We start from the raw sequence: 23,042 nt of genomic DNA, 5'->3' as shown, positions 1-23,042 counted from the left end.
GTAGTGATAGATAATATATATCTGCGATTCGAGACGTAATTTGTCTCACTCTAAATAGTCCTCGAGTCTCTGACAGAGAGTAACCTTTGGCAATAAGCGACTAATCTCTATGTTCACTTTCCATACGTGGCAACTATTGGTTCCTCCCCTAGGCATACAGCAGGCGTCACACACAGGCATAACACGTAATAAATGCGTCCATACTGGTAGATTAACGCAGAACTCAATCATTAAGTAAATATTCAGCGTCTTGTTTCTACAGAAAATTACTTCAAGAAGGGGTAGTCACGCTGGAGTAGTTTTGACTTCTCAGTGGTGTTTTTCGCTATGGAGGCCATTCCAGATGATCGAAAAGTAAAGAATTCATTGCATAATTACCAGAACTACCGTGACTTACGTACAATGTTCGGCTGATATGAACATCAAGCCTGACACAACCGCTTGAAGCTATTAAATGAAAGTAGACGCATACATGTGCGCGAATCTGTAGGCTTACCAATTTATGTCAGTGCAGTGCGTAAAACAAAACAAAACAATGTAAGCGACCAAACAGACCCGCCAGCATAACTTTGTAGAAGCTGATAGGGGCTGGTTGTTACATATTGACAGAAAGTATATAACAGCGCTAACACGGGACAAAGGCAATGAGGCTAATAAGTGTTAGTATCGTTTCCTTTGTCGCGTCATAGCGCTGTCACCCCTTTTCCGCTCATTTTTTCCACTACACGTGCCGCCGCCTTAGTAAGCGGTCATCGGGAGCCAACCGGCCCGACCGGCGGCATTACATCCTAATGCGTGCATCACGCGGTCAAACAAATGAGTTAGGCGTGGGCGGTTTTGTTGTGCCGATTGACCGCAACCGTCAATTATTTACAGGGCTATCAGACTAAGCTCAATGAGATTGCTCATTTCACCGTGACCTGCGCGTGAAGACATGATGCTGCCGGCGCAGGTGCTCCGCTTGCAATCGGCGCTGCCAAAGAGTTGAAACTGCTAAGCGGACAAGTTTGTGAGCATACGACTGCCGCAGTGGTGTTGCTCCTGGTAAAGCGGCTATACATATTCATTGTTCGACCCCTCATTTTCCTGTCAACCTTTCTCGTTTATGCAATACCGTCAAGAGGTATCTTCCATTCTTGAAAAGCCTCAACGCACTCCATTTCTATTGGTATCATTTTATGGTCGACCCCAAACATCTCTGCTCCACACTGGATAGCGCAGACATCTGCGTTCCCCTTACACAGGGGTACCCATACTAGATAGAAGAGATTTCAATAGGCCACGGACATGCTGGGGATGCACTTATGGCTCTAAATGTAGATATCAAATTTGCGACGGGTTTTTTGACCAATCTAGTGCACTCCTCAACAATTCCTATAATTATACCCGCCCGCATGCTCTTCCATCGACTACAAATCTTGCGTGGAGGCCTGGTCCAGAGAATTCTCGCAGGCCTTGCGAAGCTGACACCCGTGGCCGTGATCACTCCCACATTGTAAATGACTTTTTAGCAAATACATTACATGAAGCGCGCCGCAAGATTCTTGTCACTTCTTGGGACAATCTCCGCACGGATGCAGCTTCGTCTAAAATAACTGCTGCCCCTGCCCTTTACATGTCCATGCTGGTCCTAAATCGGAACACAATTTTTTCAAGCGTCAACGAAGACCAACCAAATCCTGCCTTTTACCTCCTCAATGTCTGAGCACGGCGCAAGCAACTGGACGTATGCGTCACTCAGCATCCGATCAGAATGCGCAAGTGGAACTTCACAGAGTAACCGCTAAACCCCGTCGGTATTCGTAGGACTTCTGTACAAGCGCTGGATAGCGTGGTATTATCTCATGAGTACTCCTGTCGGGAATCGCCAGCTGTGGCGTGTATTTGATTCCATAGAACGCAAGCCTTCCGTCAAAGACTACGCCGAGAGAATTCGCCTTGTCCTTCGTCTTTCACCAGATTACTTTGCTGCGCAAGCAGCCCTGAAGTTTTTTCTGAATTATGACTGCCCACCCGAACCTGTTCCAGTCACTCTTCTAAACATGAGGCCGAAGATGAGATCACATGCCCGTTCACCATGGTCGTGTTTATAGCTGCCATTAAAGAGATCCGCCCTAACACTGCACCTGGCCACAATGGTGTACCTTACTACTTATTCAACAATTTAGACGGCAAAACATTTACTTCCCTTCTAAAAATTTTCTACGAAATGTGCACGTCTAATGAAATGTGATCAGATAGGAAACATTCAGCAGTTGTTCGGATACCAAAACCCGGAAAATTATCCTCAGCTCTTGGTGTACTTCGCCCGATCTCTCTTATGCCAACTATTTGTAAGCTATATGAAAGATTCCTTGACACTCGACTCTCCTGGTGGCTCCACAATCATCAAAAATGATCGTCTTCCGATATTGACTGCCCTTATTGATCTGGAGATGTTTTGACCGTTTTGCCGGTGACGTAAGATGTAGCTCACCTTAAAACTCTCTCTCTCTCTCTTAAAGCCGCCTCGTCCGCAGACTCGTTGCAAATTATATCACGAAGGTCTACGACAACGTTCTCCGAAACGCCATTCTCAACACTATATCATCACATGGCACGTCCTTGGAGCTTTGTCAAGTAATTCATGCTCTTCTTCAGCACTTTCAGTGTTAACGGTATAACCACAAACATTTCATTTCAAATCGCAGAGTACCGCAGGGCTCAGTTTTAGCCTTGACTTTACTTAACAACGCATTCAATCCTCTCGTAAACAGTCTTCCACCCTACTTAATGTTAAAGTTCTAGCATATGCAGCTGACATCACTCTCCGGTCTACAAACTTCTAAGCTTAGGTGCAACGAGGCTCCCTGCAAAATGCTCAGAATCTTCTTCACGAATTTATTGCCAAAACTGGCCTCTCCCTCACCTCTCCAAAAACCTTCTATGTCCTAGTGGGCAAATAAAGCAGGCCGCCGTATTTTCAAACCCACCCCGTTCGTACTCAGTAATGACAATGTACCGCTTGATGAAGTGGCACATAGCAATATTCAGGGGCCTTCAAGTTCACACTTCAGGGCAAGGCACGGCTCAGCTGTTCATACTTAACAATTCAGGACAAAAAAAGTTTTGAATGGTGTCGCTCTCCTCAATGCAACTTGCGTTACTGGATCCTGGGAAGACTGCGAGTTCACCTTCAAATGCGTAGGCTGCGGTCAAGGATAAACGCAAGCAGCTGGACCAGCCGCAAATTTTGGCGAACGTCGATCCGACTCGCGTTTACTTGAGAGTGGATGTTGCGGTGCGCGTCTTGCAGTTCGTCTTGTCCAGCAGCACTTCCGTCGAACTTTGGAGCGTCCGCGGCGTCGGTATGTATAGATGAAGTGGCTCAATTGCATCTTGCTGCGGCCGTTTACACTCTTTGACGAAACGTATGCCTTGTGCCCGGGATTTCCCTAAATATCCAAAGAATTCAGCATTACCTTCAATATTTTCATACCAGCACCTTACAGTTTTCCAACGTTCAAAGGTTTTGTCCCAAAATGTTGGAAATCTATGCGCGAGAGTGCTATAAACAGGCTTGGCATCGTCCGCAGAATAGCGAACCGTTCTGGAGGTACCCGTCCAAATACGGCTCGCCTTATTGTTCGTGCTGTTTTTCAACTTCAGCTCCAATACCAGGCTCTGTTTCAAGAACTTAAAAAACGACAATGTTCCACACTTGAAGCACTCAACCACGAAGCCATGTGACTCATTACTGGGCTACCTCGAACAACTCCTATCTGGCCGCTCCAAGAGTAGGTACAGCTTCAAACACCGAATTAATTGCCAGCGACAGACCAACAGAGCACGGAAAGCTTCCCTTCGTTCCACTTTCGAGCCTCAACCGCATTCGTGCGGCCACTGTCATACTGCTTCAAAAACTCCTTCTCACTATAAGAAGTCAGAGTTCTGCTACCGACCATTACCACTAGCTCCTTGTGCAAAACTTAATGGTAGTATCCTTTGCACGCATACCGCCATAATCACATCTGGATGACCAACTGCTTTTATAAGCCCTACACACCTTCACCTCAACAACCGCCAAACATACTGTACTGACACTTCATCTTCTCTTGCCTTCGAATTGCAAGCGATTTCAAATGCCATAGCAGCTTGACCTGCCGACCCCCTTATAAGGAGCTGCACTTATTTACTGACTCTCAAGAAGCTCAGAAGCATCTAAGGAAAGTCCATGGTACCGTTCGCGTAGCCTAGTCCATACATGCTGCGTGTCAATTCTACCCGGTGCCTGCACTCATTCACTGTGTTCAAGCTAACACAAGATCGCAGCTGACGTGCTTTCCCGTGCAAGAGAACTGCCAGGAACTCCACCTGTCTCTTCGCGTCCAGATATACTCCTGACGCATTTAGATTTTCAGCCCCCTTCAGGCAGCGTACATGTGCTCTCATTCTCCCGGGTGCATTCCCATCTTCCCCTCAATCTATCACGGGTGGATTAGGCCTCGCTGAGGCAGCTGTAGGTTGGAGTGGCCCATATACCTGCAGTTCAATCAGTGGCGAAATGAGGAGATCCCAGCGCCGGCCAAATGCTCTCGCTGCGAAGCATCTGTTCCCGGCCCCACTTTGCACCACCTACTGTGGACAGGTTCAGGGACATCCCTGCGGCGCGCTCGTGTTCTTCGGAAGGCAGGCCTGTCTTCCACTAACGACTCGCATTTCTTCGTTAACGAAAAGCGTTTATGCTCCAAGGTTATTGGACTTTTTACACGTAACCGGAATGCATGCTTTTTTGCAACGCCTCATGACGTTACTTATTGATAGCGCCTTTTATGCCCCGTGGAATGTTTAGAGTTACAAAAAAAAAAATAACGTGAGTGACACTCTTCGCACCTTTACTTTCGTGTTGAGCCACAACAAAAAGGCCAAAATAACGTGTTCAGTGTCGAACACAAATGGGTTTCTTTGCTTTTAAAGCTTCTCATTTATAATGCTAATACCGGGTTCAGTTTCCGGAAAGCCTGCTATCTCTGAAGTAGCAGCGTGTGATCATAATTGATAGATTTCTCACAGCAAATGAATTGAAAAGCATTTGCTGTTGTTCAAAGCAGTCCGCGTTGAGAACAGAGTAACATCAATATACAAAATGCCTCACCACAATTTTTTTCTCTTTAAAATTTGGTGCAAAGTCAGAAACCAACGCACGTTCCTTGGAGATCAGTCGGCCCTTTCAGCATTGGTGCCAACGTTCATTGCTGCATTATATACTCTGTTCGGGCACAGAACAATAGGAGATAGTACTTATTCGCGGCTATTGGGAGTGTTGTCTTCTACTCTATCTTCTTATAGACTTCCGAGTACGCATTCTGCCCATGAGCTTATTCACGTCGACTCACAAAGCCAACATTGCTTGAGATCATTCTTTTAAAAGACGACCCTGGTATTATCGATGGTGAATTGAATGGTCTTATCGCAACTAGCTACGTAATCATGTTTCTCGTTCCTGCTGCAGCTACAGTTACCACCTGCCGTCTGTGCTTACTTACGGAGCACGCGGGCCGAATGGCATGTGGTCTCCTGGAGTGATGGCTGACCTGCAGAATAATGTAAGCTCTCGCTTTCTACATTGTTGGCTTGAGACTATCTGACGGCAACCTGAACGGCTAGTGTGGCTGTTGCTTAAGCCAAGGACTGAAAAGCGCTTCGCTCATTATTATTCCAGTGACATAATACCACGACGGGGATTCTAGCCGCGCTTTGAGGGCAGCAAGAAGGATAACCACTTAATGTACGTGGACAACCTCAGTTATCAACAAAGAGCAATGATGGCGTAACAGGAATCACCAAAGTGCATGCATTAATAACTGAAGTAGACAAAATTTTAATTCACTTATGGACATATGCATTTCTAGGATCCTTGTATACCATCGCTCCTTTCCCGTGCTGAGTTTCAGCTCGGGGCCCATCGGGCATGTAACATGTTTTGTGGCACTGTGACATGTTTCTATAAACTGAAAAAAAAGAAGGCAGTCGTAAAGATCCAGACGATAATTATGTGGATGCTATTGCGGCGAAGGAAGTCTGACATAAAACAATTTGGCGGTGGTTTAGCTTCGATTAAACCTCAAGTGACGCGATAGCTACAGCTGGCTGAGTGGAACTTGCTCAGTCGAATTGCAAAGTCGGTATTTCGCGGCTCCGTTTCGCTGGGCGTTCCTCCTTCATCTTCGCCCCACTTCACACGGCGCACGCGCACAGCTGTCGCAGCTCGGTTTCGCCAGAGCGCCGCGCCGCCAGCAGCAGCAGCTGCTCCGCATCACGTGACCAGCCACGGCGCCGCGCCGCCGGCAGCTGCTCCGCACCGCATGAGCAGGCCCGTGACCATGGCGGCGCCGCCACGCTGAAGGCTGCAAATGCTACCATAATGTAGCTATCGCTACAAAATGGCTGTGGCTCAACTCGCCTGAGAGAGCTTATATGGAGCGAAAGGCAATCGAACCAAAGGCCGATGTCGACGCGGAGATGTTGGCGGCATCCGCTGCCCTTTTCCGCTTGAGATACGCTTGAGGTACTCTTGTGGCCTGTGCCACTGCTGCTACAGACGTACAGTCATGGACAAAAGTTTGCGGGATGCGGATCTGAGGACAGCAATTTATTGCGGCGAGGTCAGGCATAATGTGTACGAAATGTGTACGAACATGCGGAGGCGTGCGTGCTCCATCTGCTGCAAAAATACAATCTGCCTGTCTATAGTGCGGCAACGCTGAAATAAATCCTTTTCCGCAAGTCCGCATCCGGCAAACTTTTGTCCATGACTGTACCTCCCTTTCTTCATCAGTTTCATCAACTCGACAAGCCCGCTTTCACGACTAATCTCCAGCCAACGCGGCTTCGTGACGCTCTCTGTTGTGGGGATCGCTAGAAGCAGCCCGGTGCCTCCAATGCTCAGTCGAAGAATTCGTCCCGGTGACCGGTTCTGGCTCCATGTCTCTGCGGTGCCCAGGCGGTGAGCGCTGGCCTTTATTCAGCAAGAGTGAATCATGTCGTTAGTCGCGTGTCACGAATGGCGAGAGCGAATGGTCGGAGTGGCGGTCGGCACAGCGGCGGAACGAGTGGTAACAACGGGACAAGTCACGTGTTATGACGTCACAGCCTCAGCTCCGGCGAGCCTCCAGTTAGAGGTCAAATTCAAGTGTCATTTGACTTTCAGCTTTACATAAGAGAAGTGGACCCTTTCGCTCCAAAACTCGAAATGAACATCTGGAACGCTCAAGAAACCGTTCTGCAAAAAATCTTCTCTATGAAAACTCCTGATAAATTCCTGATAGATTCTTTATAGATTTCTGATAGATTTTTCACCACCCTTAGATTTGCCTTGTAGAACTCACTATATTGCTCCCCTGCTCATTGGTTCTTCCACAATTCCGTCCATCCCTCCCCCCCTCCCCCCCAAGCACCGATATACTTGGATCCACGGTCATATTGCCACACTGTTCGCCATTTAATAGGGCCGCCATGCGGTGCGACAGCACCCGCTGGTGTTCCTTGTCTTCCCCAGCTCGTGCGTTGGTTCGCTGAGTGTGTCTACTTTGCTAGTCCTAGTTTGCCCTTCTGCCCTTTCTGCCGGCTTTCGGTGAGATTTTGGTGGAGGTGCTGAAAAATTTTCCAATGCGCGAAGAGCTCCGGGCAGCCTCTGACGACGCCCATCTACACCCCGTGGACACACCTTTCCACAAGGCAAGCCGGCGCTTTCGGAGGTTGGATCCTGAGTTTCGATCCTTGACGGCACCACCGCGCGCAGTGACGCCCACTGCGGCAAACCAGACCACCCAGAATGCTGTCAGTTCCCCACCGCTGCTTCTCCATGCGCGTCGCACTCCCGCGTCGTTTCATGGCGACAGGTTCGAAGACGTGGAAGACTGGTTGGCCAGCTACGACCGGGTCACTGCGTTTAATCTGTGGGACGAGGACCGCAAGCTGCGCAATGTCTATTTTGCCATGGAAGACTCCGCCAAGACGTGGTTGAGTTCCATGTCTGGAACTCCCACCTGGCTAGACTTCTATCCCCAGACTTCATCCCCAACTGGCGAGACTTCCGGCGACAGTTGCTCGACAACTTCGGCAGCAACGAACAGGAGGGGCGAGCTCAAGATGGCCTGCAGTCCTGAGCGCAGCGGCCAAATGAGAGCGTCGCCATGTTCGCAGAAGACATGACGCGGCTCTTCAACCGCGTAGATCCTACCATGTCGGAAACTAAGAAGGTACGTCATCTAATGCGAGGAGTCAAAGAGAAGCTTTTCGTAGGACTTTTGCGCGGCCCTCCTAGCACAGTGGTTGACTTTGCTCGGGAGGCGACAAGCATGGAGCGCGCCTTGCAGCAGAGGTTCGCGCATTACGGCCGTCTGGCGAATATAAATGTTATGGACGCCAACATGCCGCTGCCCGGCACCGAGATTGAGACCCTCCGTGAGCTCTTTAGGAGCATTGTGCACGAAGAGCTAAAAAAGCCTATCGGTCAACGCCCCTATCGAGTGTCGGCGAAAGAACGTGAGGCGATACGCCTGCAGGTTGATGAAATGCTCCGGGATTATGTCATACAACCGTCTACAAGCCCATGAACTTCGCCTGTTGTGCTGGTCGCCAAAAAGGACGGGACACCCAGATTTTGTGTCGACTATCGAAGACTTAACATAATTACCAAAAAGGACGTCTACCAGTTACCCCGAATCGATGACTCTTTCGACCAGCTGCGTCATGCCCGCTACTTTTCTTCTCTTGACTTCCGCAGTGGGTACTGGCAGACTGAGGTGGATGAACGGGACCGCGAGAAGACAGCGTTCGTTACCCCCGACTGGTTGTATGGCTTCAAGGTGCTCCCCCTCGGCTTGTGTTCCGCTCCTGCCAACTTTCAGAGAATGATGGACACTGTCCTCGTTGGCCTCAAATGGCATTCCTGCCTCGTCCACCTTGATGATGTCATTTGTTCTGCCATCTACGACGAGCATCTCAAGCGCTTGAGTGCAGTACTGGAGACCATACGATCGACCGGCCTCTCGCTCAAACCAGAAAAATGCCACTTTGCGTTCCAACGGTTGAAGGTTCTGGGCCATGTCGTGAGTGCTGAAGGTGTTAGCCCTGACCCCGACAAGACAGCTGCCGTCGCTGCGTTTCCGACCCTCACTGATAAGCGTACTGTGGGCCGTTTTTGGGTCTCTGCGCCTATTACCGACGTTTTGTGCGAGACTTCTCCCGACTAGCCGAGCCTCTAACTCGCTTGAGAAAGGACGAGCAACCTTTCAACTGGGCTCAAGAACAGCAGAAGGCCTTCAACGGCCTCAGGAATCGTCTCCAAACTGCGCCCATTCTTGGCCACTTTGACGAGGAGGCGGACACGGAACTGCACACCGCTGCCAGCAACGTTGGTCTGGGTGCCATCCTCGTTCAGTGGCAAGATGGTGTTGAGCGTGTGACAGAGTGCGGCTTATGCAAGCCGCACTCTGCCGCGACCTGAAGCCAAATATTCTACCACGGTAAAGAGTGCCTTGCTGTCGTTTGGGCTGTAACGAAATTTCGCCCGTCCCACAGATTAAACGCAGTGACCCGGTCGTGAGCGATCACCACTAGCTTTGTTGACTCGCGAAACTTAAAGACCGTTCGGGGAGGTTAGCGCGTTGGAGCCTCCGGTTGCAAGAATTCGATGTTAACATTGTGTATAAGTCTAGCAGCAAACACAGTGACGTAGACTGCCTGTCCCGTGCTCCTCTAGCGTACACCATTGCTGACACGGAAGACGATCCCGCTTTTCTTGGCGCTTTAACCACTTCCGTCCTTGGTCAACAACAGTGAGATGATGCCGGGCTACGACCCTTCATAGAGTACCTCGAAGGCCGCACCTCGTCGCCGCCCCGCTTCTTCACACGCGGCCTATCATCGTTCTGCTTGCGGGGTGGCATCATCTACAAGAGAAACTACGGTCCCACGGGCACTCCGTACCTGCTCGTGGTTCCAACGGTGCTTTCAGACGAAGTTCTGCACACATGCCCCGGCGACCTTTCTTCCGGCCACATCGGCGTTGCTCGCAAGTTGGCGCGGATACGGCAGAATTATTACTGGCCCCGGCTTGCTACAGTTGTCCAGCACTACGTTAAGTCTTGCTCCGAGTGCCAACGTCGGAAGACGCCACCTGTGAAGCCAGCCGGCCTATTGAGGCCCATTGATCCGCCTCGAATCCCTTTCCAACAGGTCGGCATGGACTTGCTGGGACCATTTCAGACATCACCATCGGGCAACAGGTACATCACAGTTGGCGCCGACTACCTCACCTGGTATTGTGAGACGAAAGCCCTTCCCTGCGGCACCGCTGCCGAAATTTCGAACTTTTTCATCTTTAACGTTGTCCTCCTTCACGGTGCCCCTGCGGTCGTTTTAACTAAAAGAGGCACTGCTTTTACATCAACCCTTACTCAAGAAATTATGCGTCGCAGTGGCACCAGTCGACACTGACCACAAGAACTGGGACCAGATCTTGCCTTACGTCATGTTCGCCTATAACACTGCTTTTCAAGAGACGACGCGCTTCACGCCATTCCGTTTGGTGCACGGTCGCGAAGCCACGACTATGCTGGACGCAATGTTACTGCCAGATGTTTTGCACGTCCCTCCGTCGATGGCGCTGAAGAGTTCTTTCGGTACGCAGAAGCCGCCCGCAAGCTAGCTAGACAGCGAGCCCGTACCCTGCAGGAAAGCGGTGCTCAACGTTACAACCTTCATCACCGGCGGTGTTTTAACACACTGGCGATCAAGTTTGGATTTGGACCCCAATCCGTCTGCGGGGTCGCTCCGAGGAACTTCTGCGCCGCGCTACTTCGGCCCCTACGAGGTACTGCGAAAACTTAGTGACATTAACTACGAAGTACTCCCGCAAGAGTCTGTTCGCTCCTCCAGGCGGCATGCGGCATCCGAAATCATCCACGTTGCCACGATGAAGCCGTACCACGCCCGCCAGGACTTATTCTGGCCAGTCCGGCGCCGCAGAGTTTATTCCGGCTTCCCGCGATTCTGCGGCATCGGGGCGATGCCCTTTCCGGGAGGAGGGGCAATGCCACACGGCTAATGGCTCCGCCATGCGGTGCGATAGCACCCGCTGGTCTTCCTTGTCTTCCTTGGCTCGTGCATTGGTTCGCTGATTGTGCCTGCTTTGCTAGTCCTGGCGTACCTGTCTGCCCTTTATGCCGGCTTTCGGTGACAATATGAAGTGTCCTTTCTTTTCTGTCGCTCTCCCGTTTAGACAACCCGTTAGCCATACCCTTCCTCTCCTGACTTACAACCTTCGCGTAGCTCTTCTGACCAGCTGGCGGACCAAGTGTCCATTGTGACTAAGCACAAGATACGATCATCGCCTATTACTAAGATGTTATAAAGTTCAAACTCTCTTGTGTTGCCGAATTGTTGCCTAGTGTATAGTTAGCGGCGCGGCTTTTTTGCGTTATTGCTTCAAGAACAAATCGTATCACATCCTTAACTCCTGACTGTAATAGGGGTACAATTTTACTTGACACAATACTAAGATTACGGAAACAATACAGAATTCCCAGACAAATTGATGCCCCTCAGATATGGTTTACCAGCGTCAACGTTCAGGTCACTAATGTAAATTGTTCCCGGAAAACGTGAATTACATCTTTTCCCAAGGACAACCACCACGAGAATCAATTAGAATGGTTTTTATTACCAAGCCTTTTGGTGTGCTTATATTATCCGCGAATTTCGCAGGAAGTATTTCATTCAAAAGAATTTACATTTGTAGACACAAGCTCAGTCCAAAACAAAGCATTTTGCCGCTTCTATCGCACATTTGATTTCTTGGCAAACGTGTAACTGGCTTAATTGTGTATGATGTGAGAACAGTTTTAACGGAGGAACACCCCCTCCTTCTCTCCACCCCCCTTTTGCCAGCGGCTAACAAATTCTTCCTCCTTTTCATGTCATTCTGCATACACTTAAGCCCAATGAAGCAAATGATGGGGCTCGTACGTTGCTTTTCATTTCTTTGCATACAGCGGACCGCATCCAGACTCAAGAGCTTGATGTACTGAATCGCTGTCCCTGCATTCCGTTCTAGTTGGTGGATATGACGTTCCCAGCCGTCTCAAGAGATTCTGATGGGGACGCTCTTGCGGACTCCACATCGGCAGTCCTCAACGCACCGATCGGTATCCTCGCAGGCAGAACCCGGAATCAGGACACCAACATGGCTGGCTACTTGCTCACGTTTGATTTGCAAGTAAGCTGCGCTCAGCGCTGTCTTCTGGGCCTCCAAAATCAACAAAGCAGCTCTTAAGATCAATGTCTTCGAACTACGTCAGAATCGGCGTTGAAACATATGCTGTGGAAGAGAAGGGTTCTTGCCCCTCGTTTCTTCTGCCGTGCATTCAGCAACCGCTAAAGCACCCTGGGCGTCAAGAATTGCTTTAGTGCACTCCTGAAGGGACATATAAGCATGTTGGCGCTAACCACTACATTGGCGTTTCGAAGCAGAGAATTAAACTCATTGGTTATCAGAATATTGTGACAAAATCATTAGCACAAAAATGTTTGTACAAAGGCGAAGAGTGACAGCACTCGTGTCAGTTGTCTATACGTACAATAGCAGAAAGGCACGCATAAGGCAGTCAACATAGCGCACAGCTAAATACCATATGTCAATAAAACAATATGCCCACTGTCACAGCGAGCTTCAGGATATTCTTTTTCTGAGGTCAATGACAACACAGTACACCTGAAGTTCATTACATGATATTTGTAAAAGGCACGACTCAGATGGATTGCAAGATTCCAATAAGTAGATGGTTGTGGTTAGGTCGATAAAACAGACCGGCCTAGAGTGCGGTGCAGAGCTCCTGAGTCGCTATGAGTATCAGCGCACGTTAGCGAAAATTGCACAAAGCAGAGGCGTGTCTCGAACCTGAAATTCCGCAGAGTGATGTCACCCTGCGCTAGCGCCGGATCCCAGGAGGGCGATGTCCAAGCGGGACCAAACACACGCTGAGTGCTTAGTGGACGGACACCGGACCAAAAAGAGTTTATCCAGGGATGTAGGGATGTGAAAAGGGTTGGATAAAGTGACATCATAGTTGTTTGACGAATATGCGAATGCAGACCAATCTAGACACACGTCGCACAAAAACCGAAACCACGATTCCCGAACACGATACAACATTCTTCACAACGCAAAGCTCCTCACTGACGCAAGAAGTTAGACATGTCAAAAATACTTAGTTGCATTAGTCCTCGGAGCAAGTGGAATGATTTTAGCCCAGTGTTCCGGCGCATGCGCACATTTAGTTACACGTTGAGCGCATGGCCATGCCTTATGTTCATTTGTATACATGGTTTTGTCGACATTTTTGTTCTGGTAACACTGAGATTTAGCCCCAGAACACTTTCTGTTTGAAGAGGGCGCGTTTTTAGAAGAAGCATCTGGTCCAAGGAAAAAGAGAAGCATTGAAAGCTGGCGCGTCCCCGGCTTCGGCGCATTATGAAACATTACGCGGAATGCTTGACATGCCGTGCTGCATTATCAAATCCAGTGCGACACGCGTCGTCTGCACCGGCGCAAATCTTTTCAAATGCCGTGCAATTGTTACTGGAAGCGCTTTGGGGCTAGTATCACAACCAGCATCCAAGTTAGTTTGTGAAAGACAAAACCGTGTATATACGTGCGTTCCATCCAGTGAACCAAGATTATCAGCGTTTTTCCTGTCGCTTCGTTTTCTTGTTTTTTTATATTAGTATCTAGATCTCAGAAGTGCCGAAATTTGTGGCTCCCATCAGTGATCAACGCAGTTCAAGTAGAATTCAAGTGGATTTTTTGCTAAACACATGACTCAAGATGTCATTGCGGTTGCTTAAATGTGTTTCTTGTAGAGGGAAATTATTTATCTTTTAGGCACGGCCGAATTTATTGGCCTGCATAGGCTCATTTTAGGCACTGGCCGTCAAGTCCGTCAGGCACAGAACACTGTGCTTCACGGCCGAATTTATTGGCCTGCGTAGGCTCAGTAATGTCAATGATTCTTCGCAGTATCGCCCTATTTCATGTAAGTGTTAAGCGTTCGTCTTTCTTATGTTCTCACCCCATTATCTCCCATCTTTATTGCGCAGGTTTGGGCAGTGCTTTTGATTTTATTGGTTCTACTAAGCATCGTCATGGCTTTCCTGGACGTGAAATCCCGCCGGATGCATGGAAACAGAGCAGTAGCCACCGAATCCTGGAACGAGTACTTCTGGATGCTGTTTGAGAATATGCTATGCGAAGGTGGGCGGTTGAAGAGCAGTGTGCTGTGAAGTTTTCTGCTTCCATTGCCCTTTTTATAGGGGCTTAAATTCAGTGCGAATGGAAAGGCCTGTTAACTTCTTTCTTACGGCATTGTGTAAAAAGTGACTACTAGGTGTCGGACACAAGAATGAAGATCGTCAACGTAAACAGGGAAAAGAAACGGCTCATGAGGGATCTTGCGGCCCGCCGGTATGAACTGAGCTGAAAGACAGTGCGAACTTTTTGTAATGACGAACTAAATGCGGTGGCAAAGAAATCTTGTAAGAGTGAAACTTAACACCGCGCTACTGCCTTCTTTTCTTCTTCCGTCGTTCTTTCGTGCATTCGTTCTGTGGCGCACTAGACTTGATCGTCAACTAACTGGCCCTTTAAGAGGGTTAGTTGAGATCATTTGAAGCAAACTCAAGTGCGCATTGTTTTTGTAGTAATAGCTCCTGACACTTAATTTTGGGGTCTTTATCGTAGTGCGGAAAGGTAAATCACCTTATAAACAACGTACGAGATTTAAGCTAACCTATCGAATACAACGGATAATCTGGTTTCCCTTGGGAAGGGTCTGCGTACATGAGCCATGTTGCATGGCTGAAAAGATGCGTTAGACTACGCAAACATCGAAATATGCTTTAGTCACAAAATGCTAGAGAACATTTCGCATGCCTCATAGAGTCGCATGCACTACTGTTGAATGTATTTAGCCGGCAGTTGAAGGATAGCTACTGTTAAACTGATCTGTGAAGAGCAACCTCCAGCAAGCAAGAACTCCTGTATCAATGCACTATTAGAACATTAATGGTGAGGTGGCCGTAGAAAATTTTAAAATTCTCTAGTTATTCCATCTGCGCATGTTATTAGATAAATCTTTTATTGATAAATGACCTTTTCTGCACTTTAAGGTTACACAATGAGAAAATCCACTGAAAGGTAATGAATGCCACGGAGTCGGTAGAGAACGGTTAAATGTAAGTCGGGGCGAATATATAACGTTCGTGTTACGAATAGAATATGAAGAGTTATCTTTTGAATATCAGATAACGAGGTGCAGAGGAATTTATTATAACGGTGAATAAAACATCAAAAGTTTAGCACTGAATATTACTGAACACTGGGATCAGTGAATAAACCATAACGCGAAATGTATAGTTATGAACGGCAAGTTCAGAGGACGCAACACAGCTAGGTAGGCAAAATAAAATGACGGTCTTGCCGTTGTAGAAAACGCCCAGTTCTTGTGCAGAGAGAAGGTACGAAAGTAAATTCCTATGCCTATCTTTACACTAATAAAAATTTTAGAAGATATATTGAGAAAACCTTTACATGTGAAGACATCAAAGAAAAAAAGCAACGGGCAAGCTTGTGGCTTGACAAGAATAGTTAATTTAGAAGTGACGCCGGTGCTCGGCTTAGTCACGAAGCCTCTCACATTCATGTTCGGCTTCACTTATTGCCGGGTCTTGCGGCAGCTCACACTTTCGATACCAGTCAGGGGAAGAAAAATCCAGTTGGTTTCGGTTTCGAATTCTTCGGTCTTTGCGGCAACAGGGGAAATGATGTTTCAAAAAAAAAATCAATGTCCTTGAGCCTAAGACTTCTCAATTAGCGTGTTCTCACTAATTCGTTTTAATCTTTCGCTCCAACCGCGCACAATTTTCTTGCACTTTGGATGGCGAGAGCAGGTCCGTGGACAAAGGTTGCTAATTTGCAGTGATGGCCGAATTGTCTACGGTTTTGGGAAACGAGCCTGCTCTCCTTGCACTGGCGGTCGTTGGAATCCCTCTTAGGAATGAAGTTCTTGCTGTGTTGATTGAAAAAGGGATGGATTACTGCCGTTCTTTCGGCGAAACATCGCTATTAAAGCTTCTCAAAGTAAAAAAAAAAAGATAAATAACTCGGTAATTTGCATTATTTCTTGCCAGCTGCGTCTTGCTACCCGACCTCAAGGAAGCATGGCCGAGAAGCCTAGTGAAGAAATAAATTAAGCTTCTCTGTTCCGCCGGCCCAGGATCGAATCCCACTCAGTGTTAATATAGTTGCTTATTTTACTCAGTTCACAGCAGACTCCTTTCCTATAAATAACCGTAATGTACGTGTGCGTGCGTGTGCCTGTGCCTCTGCACGTGCATCGGCGTGCTTGTGCAGCCTTCACCCTTGATGCGCACTTATGTAAGCCCACACCCCGGCACTAACTGTTAAAAATGAATCTTCGCCCACCTTCACTTCTCACCGCCCCCCCCCCCCACCCCCGCTTTCAAGCGTTATGCCAAAGAACGTTAACAAGCTTAAGCCTCTCTTCTCAGACACCAACTCAAAGCACGACAGCGAGAAGCTGATATAAGGGGCCGGACAGAGAATTCAATATACAGCTGTCCTCGAAGAGTGACGAAGCCGTCTACTACCGATTGACATCTACTTTTTTGATATGCAGAACAATTTCAGCGCATCGGAATAGCAAAACGTCATTTCATAGCAGTTAGATATCATTGTAGTAGCATCTTTATAGGCGTAATCATTATTGCACGCCAGCGAGCGCATGCATTTCTGTCCTGCCTGTTTTTGCATTCGGTATTTAATTTTTTCTCTTAAGTAGTTCTTACGCTGCCACAATGCCCGCTTTTATTGCTATATTTCATTTAATTATTGTACAGGACACAAAAAAGGAAAACTGTTATGACTCGGTGGTTTTTGATTTAGAACAGAGCTAGCAATTCGATTAAATAAATAAGCAAACACTCGAAAGGGGAAGACTAACAAATTCAGGATACCACATCAATCTGGCATGCAATACCTTATAATTGCCGAAGTACATTACAGAAGTGTCAGGTTTTTTCTTACACACCAAACTTCCTTCAGTTTTGGTGTCGCATTGAGTGGGTGCCATTTTCGCGCTGCCTAGCGCACACAGCTTCTCGTGCGGTTTAATCTTTTACACGCTAGAATATGAACGACGAGTTGGGCTTATCGGTTGCAGTTCATGTTGACAACAAAATGCAGAGCACACTGACAAAGGACACAGGAAGAGTAGATACTACAGCGCTTTTAGTGTCTACTTCTCCTGGGTCTTTTGTCAGTATACGCTGAATTTTGTTGTCAAGCAGGTAGCATATATCATTCTGAAAGTTGCGCTGAACAGAGCCCCGAACTAGTTTTAAAGGGTTCCTTTGAATTGTTCCGGTTCGGGTTCAGTTCCGAAATGGCGAAATAAATATGGGTTTGGTTCGGTTCCGGTTCCAGACAAAATTACGGGTTGGGCTCCGGTTCTGGTTTCGGGTTCAAATTTGGTTGCGGTTGGACACCCTGCTTTTAATGCGTTGCCAACATGCAAATCTGATTCACCGAAATACGATTCGGAGCACTAGATTGTTCTACGGAAGTCTGAAGGGTGCTACATATATGTTTACGAGGACTGCCCATTTGTTAGAATTAAAATAGACCTTGGACAAATTGATTTCTCATTTACGAAAGTACAGTCGTGAGCAGTTTGAGAGGGTACAAAGTATGAGCATCAAAAAACTGATTACTCCATAGTTATGTACGAAAAGCACAGTTTTTCCTCTTTTCTAACTGGTGTTCCTTTTCGCGTATGATGTCCAATAGTCATTCGCAAATTTAATGGAGAAACAGCAAGATAATTCGCAGTTTTTTGCAAAACGTTTGTTCCCCCTCATGCTGCTCACGACTGTACATTTTAATAAATTGGAAAGATCCTAAAATTGCATATATATAAACGTGGTTTTAGCATGATTTAGGTCAGATATTTTGACAGCCTTTAGGAATACATCTCGTATACCGAGCTTGAAATTGCAGAGACCTATTTTCGAAATATGCTTAGCGCGTTCATTATTACGCAATATTTTTCACTACAATGAATATATCCCGCCATATATATCGATGACATTAAATTTAGCTAAAGAGGACGCTTCAAATTACTGCGCTAATTGCCACTGTCCACCCTTGATTTACAGCAGCAGAACACGTCGCGTATGCTCGAAAGCGGAACACAGCACTGTTCATGATACTTATCGCTCCTGCAGCCTCTGCAGTAACGCCGGAGAGAGCAGTGCTGCGGATGGTCAGCGCCGTCTGGTGGTTGGCCATCGTGGTTCTCATGAACGCCTTCTCAGGGCACATGCGCGCCTGCCTCCTGGTGACGGACGAGCTGCAGAGAATCAACACGCTGGCGGACGTCGCCGCGAGGCCTTATCTCAAGGTTTACACGCTCAAGGGCACGTTTGTTGGACACACCTTCGAGGTAATAATAATAATAATAATAATTGGTTTTTGGGGAAAGGAAATGGCGCAGTATCTGTCTCATATATCGTTGGACACCTGAACTGCGCCGTAAGGAATGTAGTCTGAAATTGCACCTGTGGCTTAAGAATCAACAAGCGCTGTAAGATCGTCACCCTGTCACCTTGAAATTATCACTTTCACAATCATTTTCCTTCTTTTCTGAACTTTCCGACGCAGACTTCTCAAGACCCCACAGTGAAGAAAGTGTGGAGAATGATTCGTCGCGACAACAGCGACCTCTATGGCTTACTTATATTCCCGGAACAGGTGCTCCGCGAAACTTTACAGGAGAAAGCGGTTGTCATACATGGTAACATGCTTTCTCAAACCGAGGTACGCCTTGTCAACCCTTCCTCTTTACCGACATTTACATTTTTTCTCAATATTTCTAGCATTAGAACCCGGACCATCAGAGTAAAATGCCTGCGTTTGTGTGCGACTATTTGGGTTTATTGAAACTCAAGTAAAGGAGACACTTTTACCAGCAGAAGAAGCTTATGCTCTAACAAGTCCAGCACGAACTCACCCTTCATTGCTTCCACTACCTTTTAATCTGCGGCAGCTAGCCCACGGATGGGGATGGATGGAGATGGTGGTGTCTAATTGTAAAGATGTAAAGACAATGCGTAAAAGAAAGTCTCCAGGTAACAGAGAGAGGGAGAAGTGGTAGGAGAGAAGAGAGTGATTCAGAAATCAAGAGAGATCAGCCTGAGCCGCGCTTAAGGCTGGCTGAAACGGCAGGCTGACAGCCATGGTAATCAACATTCGTGAGTAAATGTTCCGCATCGACCTAGAAGTCTCGGTGTGCCTGGACTAACGATTCCATAATGAACATGTTCCCTGAAAAGCAAAAAGCGAAGGGATAATCAAATTGAACACTAAATCTGGAGCCTAAGTTTGAACAATAATGTCAGCAGTCTATAGAGCGGGCTAGAGTACTTTTAAGTGCACTGTAATAGGAATACTGATATGTAGTTTACTACTGAAATTCCTTACAAGCGCAAGATCCTATAAATTCTGAAAATTCTACAGTATTGCTTAGGAAACATATTCCCAAGTTAATATACCCGCTGGCGATCCATTTGTCCTGGATGATGTGTTACACAAGTATGTTTAATTCAGTGGTCACGAAAGAGTTTGCCTGGTCCAAAATGAGATGACTAAACTGCCACCAGCGCAAAAGGGGTGCTTTTTTTTCCAAATTTCCTTCAAAGCACGCACTCTAGGTCCTTTTGATTTTCTGATGCGCAATTTTTTTCTTTTATGTAATAACCCTCTCACGGAAACTTGACTGCCAAGAAGAGAAGTAAATAATGACAGACTTCAATTTCTTGAGCGGAAAAGTAGAAAGAGCCCGCTCCACTGTTCACTTCATTTGATTTATTTTGCACTTAAAGGCACGAAGGCATTACATAAGTGGGGAGCAAAATCAAGATTTTTGTGACAACAAGAACACATCAAAACAGAGAAGGAATAATTGCAGAACAACATATGAGCAGAACAACAATATGTACTTCCGAGATTACGTTACCGTAATTGAACCATTTTCGACAGCGCCTACTTCCCCACTAACACGACAGGTATGGCAAAACCTTACCTGGATCGCATAGTCGAGAAGCACAACCACCTAGAAAAATTGAACGGGTCACGTAAGATCCGCCTTAACGGTATAACACGATAGCTTCAATCGGTTAATGTGCATATATATGGAATCGGGTATTCTCGAGTTTTAATTCATAGATGCTTGGAAGTCCTCATACCAGTCCTGGCGCAGTGGTGCAGCGATTAAGCGTTGATCCAATGCCCTGCGATGGGAGGTGCTGCCACAGGTGGGGCTTGTGCGACCTAGGTTGCCTCTTCCAGGCAACCTGTCGCGACTAATCACTGATTTAACTCCCACGTGTCAAGGTGACCAGTTTGCTCGCAATCCGGAAGGCAGGTTGTGATGACGTCACAAAGTAACGTGACATAGGTGGCCCACCTTGGTTACTTCTCAGGGTTCTTTTCGCTCCCTACGCTGTTGACGACGCCGGATTTTCTCTATAAAGGGAGCATTAACGTTGTCGTGTTAAAAACAGTAAATGCTTAAACACTTCCCGCCGCAGCACTTAATACTTAATACTTAGTAATAATACTTAATACTTTGGTATTAAACAAGATATGATGCAGTTTTCCGCAGCTGATCGCAAAATTTAGTTCAGTTTTATTCAAGGTAACGTACGGTTCAGCTTGGCATAGTTTCCTTTCGTTAAACGCTGCCTGAACTTCTGAACACAAGCAGAACCCAAAACACAACTTTTTTGTCTACCTGTCGCGGTTACTTACTGGCTGTGGCGGTTGGCTGTGAAAACCAAGCGTGCGAAATGAAATTATGAAGGCGGCAGCAGCATTTAGATGCGAGTGAAATGCGAAACTACTGTGAGGTGTGCTATATGAGTGCATGTTACAGAATGCCGGGAGATCGAAATCAGTCCGGGCACCTGAAGTGCGTCTGTTTTCCTAGATGTGGTATAGTTCAAGGAAGTCAGACCCATTATACCATAAGATATACCATCCCATACCATACCATATTACACCATGACTTAACAAGCAATATGGTGCAGTACCGTATCGTACCGTACGCACCATACCATGCCATATATATATATATATATATATATATATATATATATATATATATATATATATATATATATATATATATATATATATATTATATCGCTATGCTTAACTTATCAGCCTTATCTTGACAGCTCAGTTTCAGTACTAGTATGTAATTATCTTCTGAATAGTTTTAATTTCTCCGAACCCTGCTTATGTCTCACAATTGTCACAGTGCATGTTTTTTTATCGCACGTTGTCGTAAAACAGTCAACTTTTCAAAGGTGTACGTCATGCCTCTGAAACATACTCTTTTTCGTTCACATTGACGCAGGCCTCCAAGTACTGCAGTGCTGGCGCAAATGGAGAATCTTTACCACGGAACTGAACACTTGTATTCCTTGATGTTTGGTAGCTACATGAGCCGTCGTTTGAATGCCACACTTCGACAGCGCATCAAGCGAATGTGAGGCTCAATCCTTGGGATTTCAAGCTCCTGAACAGAGCATAACGACCATGGATTCTCTTTTCTACCTTACGCCGTTCTCAACACGCTGGGCACAAAACAATAATTACCCCCCCCCCCCCCCCCCACAAATGTCCATAGTGCATGCATTCTTCCACTGAAGTTATGATCCAAAAGATACTTCTTCATGAAAGGAAGAATGATATTTACACACCCACCGCAAGACTTTTCGCAAAAAGAAAACTCTCGGCCCGGCCAGAAGCCAAGAGTATTGAAACACCTTTATTATTCCGTTGCTTAGAGCTTACCCTCTCATGCTGTCCTTCGTCCTTCAGAAGAAAATATCCTGATGTGATTAATTATCGTCTGAAGCAGTCCTTTACAGCGTCCCTGGTAGGCCACGTGAAACACCTGGTCGTTATGCTAACACTGAAAATTAAACGCTGTGTTTCGCAACAGCCTCCACCATAGCCCGCGTGCAGTTTCGAGCTCTTGGCCCATAATTTAAAATGAGCTGAAGAATCCACCCCAGGGTCCCTCATAGCTCAGGTGCAATTTCGGTACGCCATGGCCCAGTAGAAGATAATTAAAAACACTCCACTAACCACCCTCATAGCCAACGCACAGTTTCGGGAAGCAAGATCAAAATTAATATTATCCGAAGAACTCCTCTTCATCCGGCAATATAGCGCATGTGAAGGCTTGGGTCGATGAGGTACAATGAAAATAATCTGAAGTACTTCATTTCAGCGTTCTTGATAGCCTACGGTGAGCTTCCAGGCCATAGACTGAAGGGCACGACTGCAGCTATGTTTATAACAAGCGTGCAGCTTCGGGACTTCAAGCCCAAATAAAAAAAAACTGGCTGGAGGTTTGCTATTGTCACACCCGAAATACTATGTGAAGGCACAGTTTTTTTTGCGACTGGACACCACCGCCACGTACCTGAAAGCGCGTTTGAGGTGTCCATTGTCCCAGGGAGCCGGTTATGTGCTTCTTCAACTTTTTCATCGTTATTGTCAACTTAGTCAATGTACACTGGCCGCCTATGCTCCAGCGCAGCATGTGTGCACCAATGTTGTCAACGCGAACCCGTTCTGCCCTAGGGCCATATTTCTGTCACAACGTTGTCCGCGCCAACGCATGCAGTACACATCTTTCTGTCACTACCCCCCCCCCCCCCCACTTATCTGAAAGCGCAAATAATAGTTTGATAGTATTGATAGTAGAGTTAGTCGATGAAGATGATGTGCAATGCACAGCGCGAGAGTGTGTTGTTGTTTAACACGGGGCGTCTTCGGTTGCGGCGATAGCCTTATGGTTATGGATTTTTATGGCGCAGGGCCATCTATGGCCAAATAGCGCCATGGC

The 23,042-nt window shown here is 46.9% G+C and overlaps 1 protein-coding gene across 1 annotated transcript in view; it reads left to right on the top strand.

Moving 5' to 3' along the window:
- The window catches only part of LOC144099167 (putative glutamate receptor), a 71,059-nt gene that overhangs the window by 45,305 nt on the left and 2,712 nt on the right, over positions 1-23,042 (top strand). Inside the window, exons 3-8 of the mRNA XM_077632293.1 lie at positions 5,492-5,585; positions 12,101-12,262; positions 14,143-14,296; positions 18,346-18,563; positions 18,782-18,937; positions 21,540-21,671. Of these exons, the coding sequence (XP_077488419.1) occupies positions 5,492-5,585; positions 12,101-12,262; positions 14,143-14,296; positions 18,346-18,563; positions 18,782-18,937; positions 21,540-21,593 (838 nt within the window). The 3' untranslated portion in view covers positions 21,594-21,671. The remainder of the gene's footprint in view (positions 1-5,491; positions 5,586-12,100; positions 12,263-14,142; positions 14,297-18,345; positions 18,564-18,781; positions 18,938-21,539; positions 21,672-23,042) is intronic.

This window comes from Amblyomma americanum, chromosome 7 (assembly GCF_052857255.1).
Source record: "Amblyomma americanum isolate KBUSLIRL-KWMA chromosome 7, ASM5285725v1, whole genome shotgun sequence".
NCBI lineage: Eukaryota > Metazoa > Arthropoda > Arachnida > Ixodida > Ixodidae > Amblyomma > Amblyomma americanum.
Note: the sequence above shows the minus strand (reverse complement) of the source record. Positions and strands in the feature narration are given on the sequence as shown.